At 44.2% G+C, this 20,603-nt stretch overlaps 1 protein-coding gene across 1 annotated transcript in view; it reads left to right on the top strand.

Annotated features, from left to right (window-relative positions):
- Positions 1 to 14,732, top strand: part of LOC142898600 (ribonuclease inhibitor-like) — a 31,413-nt gene extending 16,681 nt beyond the window's left edge. The window contains exons 2-5 of the mRNA XM_076041618.1: positions 5,922 to 6,045; positions 9,215 to 9,388; positions 11,169 to 11,342; positions 14,723 to 14,732. Of these exons, the coding sequence (XP_075897733.1) occupies positions 5,922 to 6,045; positions 9,215 to 9,388; positions 11,169 to 11,342; positions 14,723 to 14,732 (482 nt within the window). The remainder of the gene's footprint in view (positions 1 to 5,921; positions 6,046 to 9,214; positions 9,389 to 11,168; positions 11,343 to 14,722) is intronic.
- Positions 14,733 to 20,603: the final 5,871 nt, after the last annotated feature.

The raw sequence follows: 20,603 nt of genomic DNA, 5'->3' as shown, positions 1-20,603 counted from the left end.
CCACGGAAGTGCCATAGGAGGACACGGATTAAATAGTATGGCTTGTCCACCAGAAGGCTGGATTATGGTGTACATAATATAAAACTTCTGCCCTGTTCTGCTTGTATTGCAATGGTTGGTGTTCCTGAAGTTTCATTTTTCGTCCCTTTTTATTTTTTACATCCATGTTTGTGATGAAATAGTATTGTGAATCACTAGCTCGCATTGCATGCTGGGAAACAGCGTCACTCAAGGAAGTTTTGGCTTCGCTGACACGGTCCTGAAGGGAAGTGGGTTTTAGTGCACTGGAACGGGATGAATGTGTTTAATCAAGCAGTACAAACCTGATTAATTGTCTTAATACTTCACTTCGAATGGCCATATTGTTTAGGATTAGAATTAGATGACAACTTCTTCACAATATTTGCAACTATTCAATTTGACCAGCAGGTGTCAGTAGAAGACGAAATTTCATGTTGACTATTTCCTAATGGAAGTGCTCTCTTGACGTTGGATTTTTCTCATAATTATTTGAAGTGTAGGCCTGTAGTTGATAAGGAATCACGGTGTGCTAACGCTACTCAAACAGCTTCGATGAAAAAAGGGAGTGTGATTTGGGTTTGTGGTACATTATGACAATCTTGGACTTACAGGACTGAGGCGACGGTTCAATTCCCATCAACGTGTATTATATATGTGTTATTTAGCTCATCTATTCTACATTTTAAATAGATCACATTTGACATCTCACCCACTGAACACTTACTATTAAACATATTTTTAAACTATGGGCTATTTAGTCTTGTTTTAGGATATAATATAATTCATTGCACAAACTGTCAGGCTAAGTATAGAGCTATAGTCGACTACAATCAGTCGTGCCAAAAAAGAGACATTGTCTTTATTTTTCATTTTTATTTTATTGTGTCAGCATTGAACCGTACAACCATGTAGTGTTGTCCAACAAGAATGCATGGCGAATCAAATCCCAAACAACCTATGAAACAATGAACACGTTTCTATTGCACTTCATTTTATTGAGCACTAGATGACCTCCTCGAGCACTGTGTCATTGAAGCCTCGAGTAATGAACCATTTTTTGAAACAAGTGTCGAAGCTTCAACAATGTATTTGTATTTTATTTTTACAAATTGTATTTTATTTTGAAGTTAGCGCTTTGCATTCTGGGCGATCCTCAGTACAGAGGAAGCCCATGAAGCAGGTGAGACGGTCTCCTCCCTGCTGAGACAGAAATTAATGCAATAAGTTGAGCTATGCTTCATGTAACTGTGTTTCAGTGTTTAAATGTGTGCTGGTGTCTTTCATTTCATTTTTTTTTTTTTTATTATTTTTTTTTTTTTTCAGCAAAGTTCGTTTTTTTTTTTTAATTGCTATTAAAAACGATTAGCATGCTAGCATGTCCATTAGCAGCACACAGCTCTCATACGGAGCACGTTGTCTCTGCAGGAGGTGACCAAGTTTCACGGAGCAAGTTATGGTTGTGTCCCATTCTGTTTCAGGTATGTGTGTGTAACTGGAAGAATGTTACAGTGTATAAAAATGGAGCTTTAGGGAGCGAATTATTGAAATTGCGAATGTCATTTTTTTGTATTTTGTAGAAAAATGTATTTTATTTTTAATATTATTTGTATTGTAGAAACAACAACTATACGATCACTACTTCAGTACAGAGGAAGCCCATGAAGCAGGAGGTGACCAAGTTTCACGGAGCAAGTTATGGTTGTGTCCCATTCTGTTTCAGAGAATAAACTGCTGCTCCACACCTGACTTATGCAAGTCTTCATTATACAGCAAGCAGGACAGAATAGGAGAGGTCACATTGGTGCCGTGACTCGAGACTCTTTTGTTGTGCTACCGATGCTGCAGAGCGACCCGGGGACTGTTCTGCTGCTGCTGTTCATCTGCGGTCACTGAAGTCGGTCAGATGTGTTGCTTTTGTGCAGTGTTAGACATCAGATAGAGGGTTTATGTACTTTTATTTTTATTTTTTTTATTTTTTTTATTTTTTTTTCAGTTTCCAGTCTAGGCCTTTTGTGGTTTCATCCTTTTGTTTTGTGGTATTGTGTTTTGTTAACTTTTTGGAAAGATGAGTAATCCTCAGGGTAATGTTTTTGTAACTCCTTTTGGTTCTGGCAGAGGGAGGGGTTTTATGCATCCTTCAAGTTTACTGTTTGAGAGTCCTGTTCAGGGGGGTGGTGTAGTGTTGGGTAATCAGTGTACACCTGGGCGCCCCTTGCTCAGTACTGGTGTTATCCCTCCCCCCAACTCCGATGCAAACCCTCATGCCCTTGCTAGCCAGGGCATGCATTCCCCTGTCCCGGACAGGCACAGCATGTGTTCCCCTGCACCTACCCCTGATGTTATTGCTGCTAGTATTGTAGGTCAGATGGGTGATGCATTGATTCAACAGGTCAGCCAGCGGGTGGCACAGGACATTATCTCTCACCTCAGTGCATCTGTCACTACCCCTTTACTAAGTGCTGCCCCTTCACCTGCCCATGCTGATATGCTAGCCAGTTCCCCTTTACATAGTGCTACCCCTCGACCTAGCCATGCAAATGTGTCTGCCACAAATGCTTTTGACGTGTCCCATTTGCAATATGTCCCTCATCGAAAGCTGAAGGAGCCCCCCTGCTTCAGAGGAGACAACTCAGACTCTGTTTCCGTCCAGGAGTGGGAGGAGCTCATGAGGAGTTTCATTAAGAGGGGGAATCTGCAACCTGAGGAACAAGCGGAGGAGATCCTTGTTCATCTTGGTGGCAAAGCAAAGGATGTTGTCAGGTTTGGGACCAGGAACAGTGGTATTAACATCACCTGTAACCCCGATGCCATTTATGGTCTCTTGCGGAAGCACTTTGATTCTGTTCCGTGTTCACCACTCCCATTAGCAGACTTTTACACCACTCTTCCTGGGAAGGGTGAGGATGCCTTTGACTACTGGCTTAGACTGAACCGCGCTGTTGACTTGGCCATTGAACGTCTGAAGGAGCAAGGAAAGTCACTGGACAGCCCCAGCACTGAGGTGACTCGAATGTTCATAAAGAACTGCCCTTCTACTGAGCTCGCCATGACCTTCAGGTCGAAGACGATAGACAAGTGGACTGCTCGTGAAGTCCAAGACATTCTGAACGAATATCATTCTGAAATGATGTCAGTGAACAGAACTTCCAGAGAAAGGGTGTCAGTGAATGCTCTTGCTGCTGTCTCGCCACCTGCACCACCTGCTGAAGAACAGAGCCCACTGCAGCCACAGGCCACTGACCCTGATGCCCTGAACCGCCTTATTAACATGCTGGAGAAGGTGCTCCTGCAAAGATCTTCCCCAGCTTCAAACAGTCCTGTTCATGGTCCGACTCGACGGCCTGGCCCAAGGCACCCCAGGATCGGTGGGTCGCACTTGGAGGAAATGTCTTCTTCTCCACCATGGACTTGACGTCTGGCTTCTACAATGTGCCACTCCATGAAGAGCACAAAAAAATACACAGCTTTCTCTTCACCTTTTGGCCTCCACTAGTACAACAGAATGCCACAAGGTCTGTCCAACAGTCCTGCAACATTCATGCGAATGATGATGTCAATCTTCGGGGATGAAAACTTCACTAGTCTGCTCTGCTATCTTGATGACCTGATGGTCTTTGCCCCAACTGAACAGCAGGCGCTTGAGCGTCTAGAGATGGTGTTCTCCCGTCTGAAAAGTCACAAACTCAAACTGGCCCCCAAGAAGTGTCATCTTTTGCGGAGGTCAGTAAGGTTCCTGGGACATGTCATTTGTGGGGACGGGGTGATGAAGGACCCTGACAAGATGAAAGCCATCATGGATGTGGGAGAGGCTGACCTGATGGAGAGTGATGGTGTGACCCCTTCCTGGAGGAAGATTAATTCTTTCCTGGGCCTAATCTTCTACTATCAGCACTTCATAGCTGACTGCTCTGCTAAAGCAAAACCCTTGTTCAGACTCCTCTCTGGAAGGCAGGTGCAGCATAAGGCCATGAGAGGCAGGAAGGTGAAAAAGCGATCATCTGCTCCACCAGCGCTTATGGCGAGCGACTGGACTGCTGCATGCAAAGAATCGTTCCAGACCCTGAAGAATGAATTAGCTTGCAATGTCACCTTATCCCACCCCAACTTCAGTGAGCCCTTCGTTCTCGCTGTTGATGCGTCGTTTGATGGCATTGGCGCAGTCCTGTCTCAAGTGCCACCAGGTGAGACTGTTGCTCGACCTGTCGCTTTCGCCAGCAAGACACTGTCCCGATCACAAATTAACTATCCAGCGCACAGGTTGGAATTCCTGGCGTTAAAATGGGCCATTTGTGACAAGTTTGGTCATTGTCATTGCCCATTGTCCTACATCTTAACAAAGCCATGTTTGGACGCATGTGAACAAAGATGGGTTGCTAAGCTTGCCGCATTTGATTTCGATCTGAAGTATGTCCCTGGCATTAAGAACGTTGTCGCTGATGCGCTAAGCCGCGAGCCATTCGTTCAGTCATGTATCAGTCAACGTCTGATGAAAGAGCCCTACGTTGCACTGCTGGACGAAGTTAATGGCGTCGTCAGGGGTACAGTGCAAGATGCCTTCCGGCTGACAACTGCCAAGTTCTTCAAGAAAGGGAACCAAGACCATCCGATTCTGATGCTGAAGCCGTTATTTTATTTTGAAAGGTGACCCGCAGCTATTTTAGGTCGAGAAAAAAAAATGGCCGAAATGTTTGTTTGATGGAAAGCGGGTCAAGCCGGAGTGGTTGGTGAGCCAAAAATTCTTTTGACCTCACGTTGTCTGTGTTGCCTCGAACCAAAAACTCAAGAAGGAAAATAAACAAGTTAAATGGAACCCACGTCTCATCAATTTATGAATGATGTAGTGGTGCTGGTATGACGGACGGACATTGAAGACACCTGAGGGTCAAAGGTAAAGAGCGGCTACATGAATGAAAACTGTGGAACTACTCAGTCAATCAACACAATCAACACATTGAACACACAAACACATCACATCCTTCCTTCATTTGGCAGCAGACAATAAAACAGCAGTTGGATCAAAGATGCAGTGGAGTCCGAAGAGACGCCAGTGAAGGATCTCTGATCCAGTGGAGCTCCAAGCTGCAGTGACTTTACACACAACTGAGCATCATGTTGAGTTGAAGCAGCAGATCAGAGCAACACTGTCAGTCACAACAGGACGTGTTGACACTCAGTGGCTGGAACACACTGGAGTGTGAAGCTGCACTGAGGACACTGTAGTGGAGACACTGAGGACCTGGGGCTTCATTTACAAAAACGTACATGGATTTCATCCTGAAACAAAAAAATCTGGATGTTCAAAATGTTGCAAACGCACAAACACACACCCATTTCCTTTGAGAGTCCCAATCCTCGTGGAATTGATCGCACATGAGCACGAGCCCTGCTCCTCCCTCGGAACACCTCCACATACAAAGCGTTGGACTTTTGGAAGGACAGTCTTGAGGTCAGCATGACTAAAATCTCCAGTGAGGATGGTAAAGCTTTTGGGTTTGCTGTCTGTTGATCACTGATGGCCTGGTACAGTTCATTGAGTGCAGCGTTCCTCTCACTGCTGTTGTTGGTGGGAGGGATGTAAACTGCAACTAGCAAAATGGCAGTAAACTGCCAGGGCAGATAGAATAGACGGCACTTTATGATCATCAACTGTGCCAGTGGTGAACAGTGTTTGCATACCACTGCAGTGTCCCGGCACCACGCACCACAGATGTAAACCCATGCTGCACCACTGCGGGACTTCCCTCCATTTACATGGTGATGATGATGATGATGATCAGACATTAATGAGTCTTGATTCACTTTCACTGTCTTCAGAATCTCACATGTCGACCACAACTTCTCTCTCTGCTCTCCTTCATCCAGTGAACTCTCAGAGCTTCAGTGTGCAGTGGTGTCTTCAGCTCTGCAGTCCAGCCCCTCCCACCTCACACTGCTGGACCTGAATGAGAACTTCGTGAGGGATCCTGGAGTGAAGCTGCTCTGTGCTGGACTGCAGAGTCCAAACTGCAGACTGGAAGTTCTCAGGTCAGTTCCTGCTTTCTACTGGTGGACAGTGTGTGTCAGCAGATGACAACTGGTGTGTAACGCTGCTCAGTGTGAAGACTTTGAAGCAGATATTAAAGACTCATCTAGACAAAGTGGATGTTGTTGATATTTTCATGTCAACAATCTGCAGCCAGAAAAGACTTTGGATGGTGGAAGAAAGTGTGGAAAATGTCTCCAGTCACTTTGGAGCTCAATGGAAGTTGTTGATTGGTGATGAAGGTCACATGACTGAGCAGAAGATCCTGTGAAGAAATATTAGAGGCAGATTAATAGTGCAGCAGTATTTCTTCATCTTGTCCTTTGAATGTGTTTGACTTGTAACGAGTCTCTGATGACTGAAAACAGCCACAAGCACACAAAGGACTCACTGATTATTTTCCATCTTCACTGCTGACTGGCTGCACACTGACTGACACACTGCTGTTGTTATTGTGTTGACAACCCACTGGCACAATGACTCCTTTGAGGGAATGACTCAGTGATCCCAACAGCTGCACATCTGGATCATCAACAGAGAGAAATGACTCTGAATATGACATTTACACCATGGAAGAAATCAAATATTGATTCTTTATTCAGGCTGGAGAACTGCTGGTTGACAAAGCTCAGCTGTGATTGGCTGCTCTCAGCTCTGAAGTCCAACCCCTCCCACCTCAGAGAGCTGAACCTGAGTTGGAACCACCTTAAGGATTCATCAGTGAAGGAGCTGAGTGGTTTTCTGCAGAGTCCAGACTGTAAACTGGAGACTCTGGGGTCAGTTCACCCTCTTCACTCTACAACTTCTATCACTCTTGTTGTTGTTGTCATGATTTTCACTTCACTGCTGTTGGAAATTCAATTTGCAGACACTTTTTTTTTGATAATGAATGAAAGGGCGTGTTTTCATTGCCTCACCTCGCCTCGCCATGGTATGGTGTTAGGGTGTTTGCACTGGCCGCTACACAGTTGTAGGGGGCGCTGTTTTGGTACCTCAATCCCCCAGGGTCCGAGCAAGACGAAGCGAGTTTAGTGGTGACGTAGCGACGAGCAGGGCACTGGATTGGCTCCGTGTCCGCGTCGATGTTCCCTGTCAGAGCGGACATCCACGCCAACTCCTTTGACACAGAACTTCCGTGTCAGGTACATTTTACCGTGAATACAAGTAGCTACTATTGGTGTTGTACAAATACATTTATGTGTATACAGTTTTTGAAAACAGCTTTTTCAATACATGTTTACTTTCGTCTTTTGGGGAGAGGCAGGCAAACCGGGAATGCCCTCGACGTCGCGAGTGTGTTCAACCATATTCGCGAAAAAGACAAACGGCAAATGGCGAAGCGCTCGGTAAAGAAAATAAATCGAGTTGCTCCTGCGTGAGGCGCGGTAAGCTAGGGAACCCCAGGAGTCTTGAGGAGAGACGAAATACTGATTCGTCGAGAGGACGTGGCTCTTGGCCGCGAGGAAGCCTCAAACACCGCGGCATATAACAAAGTCGTCCTTGGCTCGCTAGGGCAGCTATTTCAAATAAGGAGGCATGTTTACTGTCTGTTTTTCTGTTTGTTTGTTTTTAAATAAACGCTATTTCCCGTTGTATCCGTCTCGTGTTTACTTTTGGTGAAAATATGAAGGTTGAACTACACATTTGCTCGCATGGAAAACGAAACAATAAATTATAAATGTTGCTGCATAAATGATCAACTGTGACTTCAGTGAGGGAAAGTGTTCTTTCTTGAACAGAAAAGCAACCACAGACCGAGCAGCAGGTATGAAACAACTTCTACTTTGTCCATCGCTGCGCTGTTGTGTATCGCACAGAAGTGATGCTGGGGAAAACATTGTCCCGCTTTACCGTGTCGACTCCGCCCACGGTCTCGTAATCACAGAGCCAATGAAAACGCAATCGTACCGAGGCGAACCGTGGTGAGGCGAGGCAATGAAAACACGCCCTAAACTGGGCTTGAAGGTACAGTGGGTAAAATCCTCCCATCTAGTGGTCAGATTGCAGACTGCTTTTGTTGCAGATTCTGAAGTCGACGTTTCACTATGATGTTCAGAGTGATGACACCCTGATAAAATTCCATCGTTATGAACTCTCCATCATTTCTTCTCTATTCAGGTTGGAGTACTGCTGGTTGTCAAAGCTCAGCTGTGATTGGCTGCTCTCAGCTCTGAAATCCAACCCCTCCCACCTCAGACACCTGGACCTGAGTCAGAACCAGCTGCAGGATTCATTAGTGAAGGTTCTGAGTGGTTTTCTGCAGAGTCCAGATTGTAAACTGGAGACTCTGAGGTCAGTTCACCCTCTTCACTCTACAACTTCTATCACTCTTGTTGTTGTCGTCATGATTTTCACTTCACTGCTGTTGGAAATTCAATTTGCAGACACTGGTTTGTGTTTGAAATGAGTGGAACTGGGTTTGAAGCAGGGGTGTCCATTAGGTCAATCGTGTGGAGTCCTCGTCACTTCCAGCAGGTAGAATGGTTCAGGCAGGAACTCAGTGATCTTGGTCATAATGTACGATGTGCTGGATTTTGTTTTTATATGTGCTGGATTTTACAGTCAAAGGTAAATGAGACGAATCGGCTTCTGCACCGCTCAGATCAAATAAAGGAGACATAAAGCAGATTTCATTTTAAATCTGAAACTATAATAATTGTTAAAATCAATGTATACTTCAGATACCTGCATTCTGTATGAGAGCAGACAGGGACAGCAAAAAGAGTTTGGCTGTTGTTTTCTTTAAATACACGCCAAACTACTGTGCTTGTCACGTGAGCTTGCAATCCTGGCGTAAACTGACGGAGACGCCTCACTCGCAAAATACGCTTCAAAGTCACGCACAGCAGAAGCACCGGAGATCCTGGGAGATGCTGCTCGCAAAACATCTGCGTTCCACACACACACACACACACACACACACACACACACACACACCGATTGTATAGTAGGTAGATCTTTTTGACTTGGTCATTTTAAAAGTAGCTTGCATGTTGAAAAAGTGTGAGCACCCCTGGTTTAAAGGTACAGAGTGTAAAATCCTGCCATCTGGTGGTCAGATTTCAGATTGCAGCGCTCATTCACTCACCCTCTCTCCTTTGTTGAGTGTCAGATTCTAAAGTCGACATTTGACTTTGATTCTAAACTCTCCTTCATTTCTTCTCTATTCAGGTTGGAGGGCTGCAGGTTGTCAGAGCTTAGCTGTGATTGGCTGCTCTCAGCTCTGAAGTCCAACGACTTCCACCTCAGACACCTGGACCTGGGTCAGAACCAACTGCAGGATTCATCAGTGAAGGAGCTGAGTGGTTTTCTGCAGAGTCCAGACTGTAAACTGGAGACTCTGAGGTCAGTTCACCCTCTTCACTCTACAACTTCTATCACTCTTGTTATTGTTGTCATGATTTTCACTTCACTGCTGTTAGAAATTCAGTTTGCAGTCACTGGTTTGTGTTTGAAATGAGTGAAACTGGGTTTGAAACAGGGGTGCCCATTAGGTCGGAGAGAGAGAGAGAGAGAGAGAGAGAGAGAGCGAGAGAGAGAGAGCTTTAAGAGTGGAGTCCTCGTCATTTAAAGCAGGTAGAATGGTTCAGGCAGGAAGTCAATGATTAGAAAACACGGTGGTTGTGGTTGATCTTGGGGTGAATTCCAATTCCTCCCTTAACCCTCAATCTCAACCCTCAATCTCAAAAATGCGCGCTCCCTGCTAGGTGCAAATGCTGTCCCGATTCTAAGAACGTCCAGTTGAGGGAGGAGATTAAGGGCTGTATCGCCCTCAATATTGAGATTCTCCGGGACCACCCTTGGCAGTGAGGGCTACCCAGAAGGCATTGTGTATTTTCGCCAAGACATCTTCGAAAAAGATGGCGACAAAAAAGCGAGCTACAAATGGAAGTATTTTCTTAGTTAATAAAGATATAAATATTACAAAACCATTTTATTGTCTTAGTTTAAGAGTTTTTTATGGATTATTGACATCGTTGTTGCGTAACATTTTTATTTTTTTTACTTTACGATGTTTGTCAGCCGGACCGGCGGTCCCGGCTTCACGTTACTTGTGTACCTCGTTGTGTAGCGACGGAGGACTTCTTCTTTTTCATCGTCTTTTTCTTCTTCTCCTTCTTCTTCGTCGTTGTCGTCTTCTTGACAGACTGGACTTAGCTTTGGCATAAGGCAGCCCCCCACAGTCTGAAGACGTAACTGCACTTAAGGGGTGTCCCATTTCTAAGCCCTTACACTTATTTTTGAGGGCCAAGATTGAGGGCCAAAGATTGAGGGTTAAGGGCGAGGGTTGAGATTGAGGAGTTAAGGGAGGAATTGGAATTGGCCCTTGGTCATAATGTCCGATGTACTTAATTTTGTTTTGACGCCTCGCTCGGAAAATACACTTCAAAGTCACGCACAGCAGAAGCACCGGAGATCCTGGGAGATGCTGCTAGCAGTTACACACACACTCACACACACACACACACACACACCGATTGTATAGTAGGTAGATCTTTTTGACTTGGTCATTTTAAAAGTAGCTTGCATGTTGAAAAAGTGTGAGTACCCCTGGTTTAAAGGTACAGAGTGTAAAATCCTGCCATCTGGTGGTCAGATTTCAGATTGCAGCGCTCATTCACTCACCCTCTCTCCTTTGTTGAGTGTCAGATTCTAAAGTCGACATTTGACTTTGATTCTAAACTCTCCATCATTTCTTCTCTATTCAGGTTGGAGGGCTGCAGGTTGTCAGACCTCAGCTGTGATTGGCTGCTCTCAGCTCTGAAGTCCAACCCCTCCCAACTCAGACACCTGGAGCTGAGTTGGAACTGCCTTCTGGATTCAACAGTGAAGGTGCTGAGTGGTTTTCTGCAGAGTCCAGACTGTAAACTGGAGGCTCTGAGGTCAGTTCACCCTCTTCACTCTACAACTGCTGCAGTTATTGTTGTCATGACTTTGAATTGAGTTTTTTGGAATTCACTTTGATTCCATTAGAAATGTGTAAAACTGGTTTTAAATTACACACACACACACACACACACGTTTGCGCACATACGCACTCACGCACGCATACACACACACACAAGCGCGCGCGCGCACACCCCCAACTGTGAATGACACTCTCCATCATTTATTCCGTATTCAGGTTGGAGAGGTGCAGGTTGTCAAAGATCAGCTGTGATTGGCTGCTCTCAGCTCTGAAGTCCAACCCCTCCCACCTCAGAGAGCTGGACCTGGCTGAGAACTATCTTCAGGATTCATCAGTTAAGGAGCTGAGTGGTTTTCTGCAGAGTCCAGACTGTAAACTGGAGACTCTGAGGTCAGTTCACCCTCTTCACTCTACAACTTCTATCTCAACTTCATGATTTTCACTTTACTGCTGTTGGAAATTCAATTTGCAGACACTGGTTTGTGATAGTAATGAATGAAACTGGACTTGAAGGTACAGTGGGTAAAATCCTCCCATCTAGTGGTCAGATTGCAGATTGCAGATGCTGAAGTGGACATTTCACTTTGATTTTCAGAGTGATGACACCCAGGAAAAACTCTCTATCATTATAAACTCCATCATTTATTCTCTGTTCAGGTTGTGGGGCTGCAATTTGTCAGAGCTCAGCTGTGATTGGCTGCTCTCAGCTCTGAAGTCCAACCCCTCCCACCTCAGAGAGCTGGACCTGAATATGAAACCCCTGAAGGAGTCATCAGTGAAGGAGCCACTGATGGATCTTGTCTACAGCAGTGACCATCAACTGGAGAGTGTGAGGTTAGTACTGGTTTGGAACCAGTGGATGATGGTTCCAGCACCAAAGCCAGTTGATCCCACAGCAGAGGTCCAGTGTTCCCAGTCACAGTGTGAGAGGAGGATGGTGACGTCCAGCTGCTCCTCATTCATCCAACATCTGCTGCCAAACTGCTTCTTCTCTCAGTTGACCACTCAATTATTGATCAGTTCATCTTCATCAGGCCTCAGTATCAGTCCAACACTCCATGGTCACATGACCTTCTGATGTTCCACACTTGACATGTGACTGAGAGTCTGCTTCTTCTCACCAGTTACTCCATCATCTCCATCAACAGTCAACGTCTCTGTGATGATGCGTTCAAGGACCGTGAATCCTGACTCCTGCTGTCTCTTCTTATCTTTGCAGGTGGTGGTGAGGATGAGGAGAGTGAAGAGGAGAGCTCCATCTACTGGTGGCTGACAGAACTACAACCAGTGGAGCCAAACAGCAAGCTGTGTGTCACGACTAGTGATGGTGAGGTGAAGCCTCATGAGGCATTGAACCACTTGAGCCAACTGGTTCGAAGCTTCATGTGCACACGAAACCACCTACTGGCCAAATGTACAATCACAGGCAAGCTGTGTCTGAACCACGTGTGATGCATTGAATTTTTGTGTCTGTTATGTCTGTTGGGAATGACTATGAATTGCAAAAAATGAATGACCAAATAATTTCTGTACATAAATTATATATATATATATATATATATATATATATATGTATATATATATATATATATATATATATATATATATATATATATATATATATATATATATATATATATATATATATACATATATATATATATATATATATATATATATATATATATATATATGTACATATATATTATTTTTTTCTCACTTATTTATGATTATTTTTATGGGTACTGATGCCAGTGGTTATGGGGATGCTCCAAACAAATGTTGTTGTTAACTTTGTTCAACAATGACAATAAATAAATAACTTGACTTGATAACTATGTGTATGATACATTTTTTGAATGTATTCTGTTTGTGCAATTTTTTTCTGAAAATGGCATGGGTGTAATCAGGCAGATGACAGTGAAAGTGATTGTGGGACTTGGAAAAGGGCATAGATCAGGGGTGCTCACACTTTTTCAACATGCAAGCTACTTTTAAAATGAGCAAGTCAAAAAGATCCACCTCCTATAAAACAGGAAAAGTCATTCAGAAATATATTTGTAGTCCAATGATAAAGAAAGAAAGGATTAAATGGGTCAACATGTTCCCATGTGCATTTATGCTCATCATAGTACAGAAAACTCATGGTTTAAAATTGTTTAGGTTATATCTGCCTATGTTTGATTTTATCAATAAAAGTGTGTTTAAGTTAAGATGTTTTGCTGTATAGTTTTGTGTTTTCCAGCGCATAGGTTAGGGAAAATTGGTGTGCGTGTGTGTGTGATGCAGACGTTTTGCTAGCAGCATCTCCCAGGATCTCCGGCGCGTCTGCAGTGCGTGCGCACTTTGAAGCGCATTTTCCGAGCGAGGCGTCTCCATCAGTTTACGCCAGGATTGCAAGCTCACGCGACAACCCCGTTAGTTTTGCGTGTAAAACAACAGCGAAACTCTTTTTCCTGACCCTGTCTGGTCTTTATTTGATCTGAATAGTGCCGAAGCCGATACGTCACATTTACGTTTCACTGTAAAGCACAGCACATTTAAGAACAAAATCCAGCACATCGTACATTATGACCAAAATCAACCAGATCCACCGTGTTTTCTAATCCTGCCTGAACGATTCTACCTGCTGTAATTGACGCGGATCTCTCTCTCTCTCTCTCTCTCTCTCTCACTCACTCTCTCTCTCCCTCTCTCTCTCCATGCGATAGACCCAAACTCCCTTCGCAATTGACCAGTAGATCGCGATGGACGTAATGGGCACCCCTGGCATAGATGCTTGTGTAACATGGACATTGATGTACAGGACAGGGGGTTCCATCCTATCACCTCTCCCCTCCTCACTCTCTCCGTAAGCTCTCAAAAATATCTCCAAACTAAACGCTATCTAGTCTCAAACACTCCAAACTATAAACGCTATCAAAAATCTAGTAATCCAAACTCTCTCCAAATCTCAGTTGACTGCAACTGCAAGAGATTTAAAATATGAATTGCAGATATATATATATATATATATATATATATATATATATATATATATATATATATATATATATATATATATATATATATATATATACATATATATACACACATGTATATATATACATGTATACATATATGTATATATGTATGTATATATATATATACATATATATATATATGTATATATATATATATATGGGTCCACTTTTCTGCTGCAGCTGGCCATTTTCCTTTTACACCGTCCGTCAAGAGAGCACTTCCATTAGGAAATAGTCAACATGAAATTTCGTCTTCTACTGACACCTGCTGGTCAAATTGAATAGTTGCAAATATTGTGAAGAAGTTGTCATCTAATTCTAATCCTAAACAATATGGCCATTCGAAGTGAAGTATTAAGACAATTAATCAGGTTTGTACTGCTTGATTAAACACAGTCATCCCGTTCCAGTGCACTAAAACCCACTTCCCTTCAGGACCGTGTCAGCGAAGCCAAAACTTCCTTGAGTGACGCTTTTTCCCAGCATGCAATGCGAGCTAGCGATTCACAATACTATTTCATCACAAACATGGATGTAAAAAATAAAAAGGGACGAAAAATGAAACTTCAGGAACACCAACCAATACAATGCAATACAAGCAGAACTGGGCAAAAGTTTTATATTACGTACACCATAATCCAGCCTTCTGGTGGACAAGCCATACTATTTAATCCGTGTCTTCCTATGGTATTTCCGTGGGAGGAAGCTTACTTCACGTGCTGTGTGCTCGTCACTCCACCAATCAAGGTTGAGTTAGTTAGTGAACTGAAAAGTCGTAACAGGAGAAGCTTGCTGCCGGAAATAATGCGCTACAAGTGAATGTGACCCTCACTGAACCCAATTCAGACGACTCTCACTACACTATTTTTGTTTTGTATGAGCATTAAAAAAACAACAACAACATAATAATAATATGGATTTTGACCATGTATGTTTTGGAGTTCATTGATAGAGGTTAATAAAAAAAAAGGGCTGGGCTGCCATTTTCTTTGTCCCCTCTTTTCTCCTGTTTATTAAGTATGTAGGGAGGTTAGCCTTTCTGTATTTGGCTTCTCTTTCTTTCTTTAGTTAGTTCTTAAGGCGAGCTAGTTGGAGTTTGGTTTATTATTTTGGCCTGGGCCCACCCTGAAGCCTTTGCTGCCCACCAGTTAAGTTGTTTTGTTTATTTCATTTACTGATTCATAAATGTTTTTGTTGAAAACCACCAACTGCAGTGAAAAATTAATGAGGCTTGGGAGTGGGGGAAGGTGTCCCACACGTTGCGTCTCGGTCCCCCTCGACGGGACGTAACACGGAGTTTTCACCGTGACAGCAGGTTGAGGTCCTACCGTTTTACAAGCGACGTCGTCACGTTAGCCTGTTCCATCCCTGCTAAATTCTTTAAAGAACTACCGTTAGTAAACTTTTAAATTATAATACACTCTACACTAATTGTAATTTCCTGCCCGTGGTTCTATATTGCAACAGTTGACGGCTCATATCAGCAGATAAGCAGCAACAATCTGGGCATTGCGGGTGATTCATAAATATGTCATTTCTTATTAATTAGCCCATAAGTGTTGTACACCAGTGTGACACCAAATGCTTGTTGCTGACAGCAGTGAAGAAATGACACTCTAGTGGTTCTGCACATTAGTATAAATAGAGTGATTCTCTATCATTACATCACAGGACGGCGGCACTCTGACAGATTCCATGAACCTGGAGACTGATGATCCAGACTCCGGTCCAGATGAGCCAACAGGCCACAGTGGAAACGGGTCAGAGCATGGACTGGCTGCTGAAAGGATCCAGGTAGGTGGCGCTGTCATCCCAAGTTGTGTGGTGTGGAGGATCAGGGCCAAAGTTCCAGATGCTCACAGATGTGACTGTGGATTCAGGAGGAGTGTTTGAAGGCTGGACTCCCAACAGTGATTGGCTGCTGAGGACCTCTCAATCACAATCAGGTTTTTTAGTGGCTGTGAGATTGAAAGTGAGATTGCATTGTCCAGGTAGGAGGACAGCAGTCAGCCATGTTTCACCTCAAGTCAACACGCAGTGGTTCACATGAAGGTCCAAGAGGCCTACAGACCTACACTGAGTCTGGACGTGGCAGTACAGTTGGATCATTGTCTTTGTTGTGTTGTTTGGTCATTGTGATCCAATGTAATGTGAGAGAAGGACGAGTGCAGTTATATTGGAGTGAGTTATTTAGAGTGTAATAGAAGTTATAATGCAGAGTCTGTTTTTATGAAATGTTCTATCACCTGGCATCCATCCATCCATCCATCCATCCATCCATCCATCCATCTTCTACTGCCGTATCTGGAGTCAGGTCTCGGGGGCAGCAGCCTCAGCAGAGACCCCCAGACTTCCCTGGACCCAGTCACCTCCTCCAGCTCCTCCAGTGGGACCCCAAGGCTTCCCAGTCCAGCCCAGAGACCTGGTCCCTCCAGCAGGGTCTCCTCCTGGTGGGACATGCCTGGAACACCTCCCCAGGGAGGCGTCCTAAACAAGACCCCGAGATGCTGGAACTCCTCCCCCTGAGGCAGGGCCTCCCCACCGACCCAGAGAGGGCAAACCACCTCATATCTTTCATTGATTTATCTGTTGGTGAATAATTATAATGTATCATTTATTTTATTTAAATTATATTTGAACTGAATTGGATTTGTTTGTAAAAGTGAGATTTATTTTCATTGATTCATGTGGTTTATGTTGAGACCTAGTGGAGAAGTGGGTATGGCCTACAGAAGGTTTGAGTACACAAGTTATTCAGATACGGAGAATCCCCATGGTAGGACTTCAGGAGGAGGTAAAGGTCACACAGGTTGTGATGGCTTTTATTGTCAGAATATTGAATCATTGAAATATAATGTTTGAGCTTGTAACAAAGTTAGGATGATATAACATAATCACATAAAATAAATGATCTGGTTTCCTTCTGATTCATTGACGTCCTTCTGAAATCTCCACACAAACATCTGGCAAGCATCAAAACCATGAATTATTTTGAGGGAAACTTCTTTTGTCTTACTTATGATTCAATTATGATTTGAGTTCCCATCACAGGTGTTGTGAATCACTTTATCTTTTCCACATGATTTCCTCATTTAAGATCATGAAGCAGAAATAAAGTCTCTTGAAAAGTATTTTTCACCTCCAAAATGAAGATGTTATAGAAGTCTGAAGTGTGAGCAGAGCAGTGTGTTGTTGATGTGTGGAACCTTCATGCTGAGATGTTCCAGCCGTGGATGATGAGAGCAGAAGCAGTGGTTGTGTTGCTGCTGCCTTCACTGAGCAGCTGCTCCAAGTCCTGCTTCTTCCACTGAGGATTCAGCTCCACCAGTGGCTTCTGGGACGTCTCTCCCAGTAACCACAGCAGCTTGTAGGGAGAAGCAGTCCGCCAGCCACTAGGCTGCACTGGGGTCAAAGGTCGTGACACGCCCACACAGTGTTGGTGCGTGCAGCTTGCTGTTTGGCTCCACTGGTTGTAGTTCTGTCAGCCACCACTAGATGGAGCTCTCCTCTTCACTCTCCTCATCCTCACCACCACCTGCAAAGATAAGAAGAGACAGCAGGAGTCAGGACTCACGGTCCTTGAACGCATCATCACAGAGACGCTGACTGTTGATGGAGATGATGGAGTAACTGGTGAGAAGAAGCAGACTCTCAGTCACATGTCAAGTGTGGAACATCAGAAGGTCATGTGACCATGGAGTGTTGGACTGATACTGAGGCCTGATGAAGATGAACTGATCAATAATTGAGTGGTCAACTGAGAGAAGAAGCAGTTTGGCAGCAGATGTTGGATGAATGAGGAGCAGCTGGACGTCACCATCCTCCTCTCACACTGTGACTGGGAACACTGGACCTCTGCTGTGGGATCAACTGGCTTTGGTGCTGGAACCATCATCCACTGGTTCCAAACCAGTACTAACCTCACACTCTCCAGTTGATGGTCACTGCTGTAGACAAGATCCATCAGTGGCTCCTTCACTGATGACTCCTTCAGGGGTTTCATATTCAGGTCCAGCTCTCTGAGGTGGGAGGGGTTGGACTTCAGAGCTGAGAGCAGCCAATCACAGCTGAGCTCTGACAAATTGCAGCCCCACAACCTGAACAGAGAATAAATGATGGAGTTTATAATGATAGAGAGTTTTTCCTGGGTGTCATCACTCTGAAAATCAAAGTGAAATGTCCACTTCAGCATCTGCAATCTGCAATCTGACCACTAGATGGGAGGATTTTACCCACTGTACCTTCAAGTCCAGTTTCATTCATTACTATCACAAACCAGTGTCTGCAAATTGAATTTCCAACAGCAGTAAAGTGAAAATCATGAAGTTGAGATAGAAGTTGTAGAGTGAAGAGGGTGAACTGACCTCAGAGTCTCCAGTTTACAGTCTGGACTCTGCAGAAAACCACTCAGCTCCTTAACTGATGAATCCTGAAGATAGTTCTCAGCCAGGTCCAGCTCTCTGAGGTGGGAGGGGTTGGACTTCAGAGCTGAGAGCAGCCAATCACAGCTGATCTTTGACAACCTGCACCTCTCCAACCTGAATACGGAATAAATGATGGAGAGTGTCATTCACAGTTGGGGGTGTGCGCGCGCGCGCTTGTGTGTGTGTGTGTGCGTGCGTGAGTGCGTATGTGCGCAAACGTGTGTGTGTGTGTGTGTGTGTGTGTGTGTGTGTGTGTGTGTGTAATTTAAAACCAGTTTTACACATTTCTAATAGAATCAAAGTGAATTCCCACAAACTCAATTCAAAGTCATGACAACAATAACTGCAGCAGTTGTAGAGTGAAGAGGGTGAACTGACCTCAGAGCCTCCAGTTTACAGTCTGGACTCTGCAGAAAACCACTCAGCACCTTCACTGTTGAATCCAGAAGGCAGTTCCAACTCAGCTCCAGGTGTCTGAGTTGGGAGGGGTTGGACTTCAGAGCTGAGAGCAGCCAATCACAGCTGAGGTCTGACAACCTGCAGCCCTCCAACCTGAATAGAGAAGAAATGATGGAGAGTTTAGAATCAAAGTCAAATGTCCACTTTAGAATCTGACACTCAACAAAGGAGAGAGGGTGAGTGAATGAGCGCTGCAATCTGAAATCTGACCACCAGATGGCAGGATTTTACACTCTGTACCTTTAAACCAGGGGTGCTCACACTTTTTCAACATGCAAGCTACTTTTAAAATGACCAAGTCAAAAAGATCTACCTACTATACAATCGGTGTGTGTGTGTGTGTGTGTGTGTGTGTGTGTGTGTGTGTGTGTGTTTGTGTGTGTGTGTGTGTGTGGAACGCAGATGTTTTGCTAGCAGCATCTCCCAGGATCTCCGGTGCTTCTGCTGTGCGTGACTTTGAAGCGTATTTTGTGAGTGAGGCGTCTCCGTCAGTTTACGCCAGGATTGCAGGCTCACGTGACAAGCACGTTAGTTTGGCGTGTATTTAAAGAAAACAACAGCCAAACTCTTTTTGCTGTCCCTGTCTGCTCTCATACAGAATGCAGGTATCTGAAGTATACATTGATTTTAACAATTATTATAGTTTCAGATTTAAAATGAAATCTGCTTTATGTCTCCTTTATTTGATCTGAGCGGTGCAGAAGCCGATCCGTCTCATTTACCTTTGACTGTAAAATCCAGCACATATAAAAACAAAATCCAGCACATCGTACATTATGACCAAGATCACTGAGTTCCTGCCTGAACCATTCTACCTGCTGGAAGTGACGAGGACTCCACACGATTGACCTAATGGACACCCCTGCTTCAAACCCAGTTCCACTCATTTCAAACACAAACCAGTGTCTGCAAATTGAATTTCCAACAGCAGTGAAGTGAAAATCATGACGACAACAACAAGAGTGATAGAAGTTGTAGAGTGAAGAGGGTGAACTGACCTCAGAGTCTCCAGTTTACAATCTGGACTCTGCAGAAAACCACTCAGAACCTTCACTAATGAATCCTGCAGCTGGTTCTGACTCAGGTCCAGGTGTCTGAGGTGGGAGGGGTTGGATTTCAGAGCTGAGAGCAGCCAATCACAGCTGAGCTTTGACAACCAGCAGTACTCCAACCTGAATAGAGAAGAAATGATGGAGAGTTTATAACGATGGAATTTTACCAGGGTCTCATCACTCTGAACATCAAAGTGAAACGTCGACTTCAGAATCTGCAACAAAAGCAGTCTGCAATCTGACCACTAGATGGGAGGATTTTACCCACTGTACCTTCAAGCCCAGTTTAGGGCGTGTTTTCATTGCCTCGCCTCACCACGGTTCGCCTCGGTACGATTGCGTTTTCATTGGCTCTGTGATTACGAGACCGTGGGCGGAGTCGACACGGTAAAGCGGGACAATGTTTTCCCCAGCATCACTTCTGTGCGATACACAACAGCGCAGCGATGGACAAAGTAGAAGTTGTTTCATACCTGCTGCTCGGTCTGTGGTTGCTTTTCTGTTCAAGAAAGAACACTTTCCCTCACTGAAGTCACAGTTGATCATTTATGCAGCAACATTTATAATTTATTGTTTCATTTTCCATGCGAGCAAATGTGTAGTTCAACCTTCATATTTTCACCAAAAGTAAACACGAGACGGATACAACGGGAAATAGCGTTTATTTAAAAACAAACAAACAGAAAAACAGAC

The sequence above is a fragment of the Nelusetta ayraudi genome, unplaced genomic scaffold (genome assembly GCF_046127955.1).
Source record: "Nelusetta ayraudi isolate G7.1 ecotype Tasmania unplaced genomic scaffold, CSIRO-AGI_Nayr_v1 ptg000069l, whole genome shotgun sequence".
Lineage (NCBI taxonomy): Eukaryota > Metazoa > Chordata > Actinopteri > Tetraodontiformes > Monacanthidae > Nelusetta > Nelusetta ayraudi.
Note: the sequence above shows the minus strand (reverse complement) of the source record. Positions and strands in the feature narration are given on the sequence as shown.